The 4,088-nt window shown below is 37.1% G+C and overlaps 1 protein-coding gene across 4 annotated transcripts in view; it reads left to right on the top strand.

The window, feature by feature from the left end:
* Window positions 1-176: 176 nt before the first annotated feature.
* LOC137982600 (trafficking protein particle complex subunit 14-like) overlaps window positions 177-4,088 on the top strand; it is a 13,056-nt gene continuing 9,144 nt past the window's right edge. The window contains exons 1-3 of one of the 4 annotated variants that reach the window (XM_068829723.1): window positions 177-345; window positions 439-726; window positions 2,616-2,835. In XM_068829723.1, the coding sequence (XP_068685824.1) occupies window positions 628-726; window positions 2,616-2,835 (319 nt within the window). In that variant the 5' untranslated portion in view covers window positions 177-345; window positions 439-627. Of the gene's footprint in view, window positions 727-2,615; window positions 2,836-4,088 lie in introns of all 4 variants that reach the window. The other 3 variants (XM_068829721.1, XM_068829720.1, XM_068829722.1) reach the window with 3 other exon arrangements.

Below are 4,088 nucleotides of genomic sequence, written 5' to 3'. Positions count from 1 at the left end.
AGGCCTAAGGTTAGCTTTTATGAATGTTTAGGATGGTTTTTACTCTCTGTATTGGTAAAATAATGACCTGTGATTCCGGATTTCGGATTCCGGATTCCTGATTTTAGGGTTGCCCCTCAAATCACGTCGTCGTTAGGACGAGGACTGCAAATGTTGTGTTCCAATAGATGGTTTTCAATCACGTGATGAGACAGCCATGTTGATGCAAAAAACAATAGCAAATTCTGGCCGATTTTTTGCATTATAATAGAGTCAAACTTTTTTCGCTGTTGTTCTGTACACCAACATGGCTGCTGTGACGTCAGGTGAAACCATCTGGCGCTTTGTTTAGACGGAGATTCCCTGGTCAGTGAACACTCCCAAACGAAGAAGAAAACATGGCTTTCTTTGATGGCGGGCAAAGAACTAGACACCAACTTTTTCATTTTCCTGCCTCAGGTTCAAACCAACGACCCCGTCTTTGATATTGAGAGCGGTTCGAGGAAATCGTGTTTCGCTGGAGAGCATCTTTACTTTTTCCTTATCGCCCAGTTTCGCGGAAAGAGTAAAGAAGATGGAAAGTTCAGAGCTTGGCAAAAGCGCTTACTGCGTTTGTGTACATACGTTCGAGTGAGTGGTATTGATTTAATGACTAGGAAAGATGATGTACATACAGGGAGACTTATTACTTGTTGGCCGATCAGCTCTTCTAAAGTTGAAAGTAAACAAGAAAAGTTTAGGGAAAAGGTTAGTTGTGCATGTTTTCAATATAAACTGAGTGACTCTTTTGCCACTTGTTCCCCAATAAGCCTAATATTTTTTTTCGATCAAGGATTTCTGAAGATTTAAGTTAAATTAACGCTGAAAGTTATTATTATTATTATTATTATTAGTGACTGACAAAAAACTCAGTTATCAAGTCCCTCACACATTGATAGGAAAAGAGGCTATTAATCCATGCTGTCTGTCCCCCCAAATTTCGCATAAGAATTGTTTTTGTTTTCTCTTGGGACCATTGTTAATCCCAAAGTTTGGGGGGACAAACAAAGAGTATTATGGTATTTTCCGAAGTGGCCTATAGCAAAGATATTGTTGAGTCACATCACCTTTGTCATCAATGTGCCAACCAGAGTCTCATTGGCTGTCGAAACAAAGGGTCTTTGGTTTTTGTGGTTGGCACATTTGATTAACAAAAACAATGTTTGTAAACAGATATGTTCCCTGTAGACTCATTGCTTACAGGGAAAGATCATGTTAATACTTAATTATTAAATCATTATCATAAGATTAGAGTGGTACTATGATCTAAAAGTCGGGGGCTTTGGATTTCACAGTCCACCATTACCTGCATTAAAAACTGACTGATTGGACCTCAGAGTTGGATCTGGGGAAAGTGACATCATTCACTCAATAGCTTCAAATGTACGTCAACATGTAAACACAGTTTATTATATATGCAAAACACGAATTTAAAAATTTGAAAGCCCGAAACTCTCGTGCTGCTTAGTAATTCAGTTGCGTACACACGCATAATTTTCATTCTTAAACTAGTAGTTTTTTTGTCATTTTCTTTCTTGATCCAGCTCTCTCAAGGTTTTATAGTTAGTATGGCAGACCATTAAATAGAAAAATTCCAGTTTGAATAAACAATTGTCTTTCTGAAATTAAGGCTTAAAACTTGGGTCACTTAGGGTCAATTATTAAAACATAGTTAAGACAATGTTTAACAAAACCGCGTTCTAAGCCATTTTCAATATTGCCAACAGTCATATCTTAATATTGTCTGCTGCTGATGATAACAACAAGGTTTGCATTCCAAACTAGACAGCAATTTATCTACTTAAAATATACCGCTTATAAACATATTTGGAGGTCCACTAATTGTCTTAGACCGCGGCTTAATTTAGACTTTGTTTAAATAACTGGCCCTTAGTGTTTAGTTAACATAGTTCGGAAATGCGAAGGGAAAAAAGATGTCATTTTTTGATCATAGTTACATTTAACTCTTGCAAACCGAACACAAGGGCCGTAAATTCTGTTTTTTTAAAATTCTTGGGTTTCGCTCAACTTGAATGGACGGTTTCCATGGTAATGGTCTGTAATGTAAAATCCCAACCAAAAACTAGCCAATCAGATTGCTCCATGTAGCCTGAGAAATGCTTGTCATATAATAAGTATAAGTACCGTAATCGCTTGGGGCCAAGTAAAAATAAGGATTAATATCACACATATTTTCAGAAATTGCAGAAATTGCCATTGTGCTGTGTGACTCAGGCAATTTCTGCAACTTCAGAAAATACCAGTGATGTTAATCCTTAATTTCATAGGAAGCCATTCAGTGTTCAGTTAGCTTCAGTAAACTGTAAAGTGCACAAATCAGCTGAATGAAATTTAATTTGTACAACAACGCCAAAGTAATAACCCATGCAGCCATGCTAAAAACATTTACTGCATGAAAATAATGAAAGTAATTTTGCATGGTTCAATTACCAAAATTAATGGAAAATGCCCTCTGTCTCAGTCATTCAGCATTTAGTGATTTGTCCCTCTATGTTATTAGTTGAAATAAAGATAGCACTTAAAATTACACTCATATATAGATATCTGTGTTTGACAGTTACCTTCTTCTTGTCCAGGTGAAGCCAAAAATCACATCTCGTGGAGACATCATTTATCCTCTAAATGTTGTGCTGAACTCACTGCCTGCATTGACACGAAGAATGCGTCTTTCAGTGAATGTGTGGACTCCTGAATTAGATGCTTTCCCAGAAGAATCACTGAATAAAGAAGAGTTAAGAAGATATTTAACTGATTATGACCCAGAGGAAGAATCTGATAATGCTTGGAGGTGCATAGGTACGATGCTCAACAGCAAAACGTTTTAACCAAATAGAAAACTTTTGCTGAAGAATGGAGGTCAATTTTAGGAGCCACCATTATATTTTGAGGGAAGTCAACATGTCTGCTGTGATCTCATGTAAAATTAATACATGTGAGAAATAATTGTGACTTTTTACGTACATAAATACATACGTAATTGACCATAAGGGCTTTTCAGGGGCAATGAAAAGAACATGCAACAACTCTCAAGGGGGCTATGTCACGGAAAATAATATAATTTCATGACACCCAAAATGCCCAAAAAGTAGTACTTAAATCTGTTGAACATCATAAGAAATACAGCAAAGGGAATTTAAGAGAAGCATGGATGGACACAATTGGACAAGATTGAAATGGATTGCATTTTGGATAATCTTGAAAAAAGGCGGCCCTGCATTTTTCAAGTTTACGGCAAATCGCGTGGATAAAGGCTGTTTTTGCTCAGAATCATCTTGTTTGTGGTGCAATGATAATTTGATCAGTAAAGGAATTTTGCGTTTCCATTTTCGAGTTTCAAACTCGTTATTAACTAAAGATTACCCCTAAACACCCTAAAATAACGAGACATAGCCCCATTAAGAATCCCAACTGGCCAGGCAAACCAGTTTGCAATTTATGGGTATGAATCAGGGACTGCTTGGAAACCAAGAATCCCAACTGGCCAGGCATTAAACCAGTAGATCACAATGGGTCTTGAACCTGGGATCTCCGACTTCGAGACAAGTGCCTAGCCACTGGGCTACACTTCTTCCTTTCATTTCTTCTTGTTCTTCATTTCATCTTAATGACTTTTAAAATTAAACTATTCTTTGATTCAGATGGGTCTATCTTAGGGTGCTTTCCATTTGACAGAACTGACCAGCCCGACCAGGCATTTGCAAAGACTAACTCTACAACGCCTTAAAATTAACACACTTCGAAGGTGATAATATACTCCTGCAGAAAAATGCAAGGGATTATCATACAAGTGTTCCTTCCATTTGTTGCATCTTTATTGCAAACTGACGGGTGTGACTGGCCAATACTGACAAAAGGAAAGCACCCTTAGTTTTGTAAATTCAAAATATTGTTCCTCCTTTTTAGGGGGTGGGGATCATTACAGATTTGGAGAAGAAAATAATTAAGACCATTTTACTCCATTTATTGCAGGAACCCTTTATATGAAGTGCACAGGGTTTGAAAGTGCTCATATGTCTAAATTAAAACCACAGAATTAAGTCTTAATGTGA

The sequence above is a fragment of the Montipora foliosa genome, chromosome 13 (assembly GCF_036669935.1).
Source record: "Montipora foliosa isolate CH-2021 chromosome 13, ASM3666993v2, whole genome shotgun sequence".
NCBI classification, from domain to species: domain Eukaryota; kingdom Metazoa; phylum Cnidaria; class Anthozoa; order Scleractinia; family Acroporidae; genus Montipora; species Montipora foliosa.
This window is presented reverse-complemented; position numbering and strand designations above follow the sequence as displayed.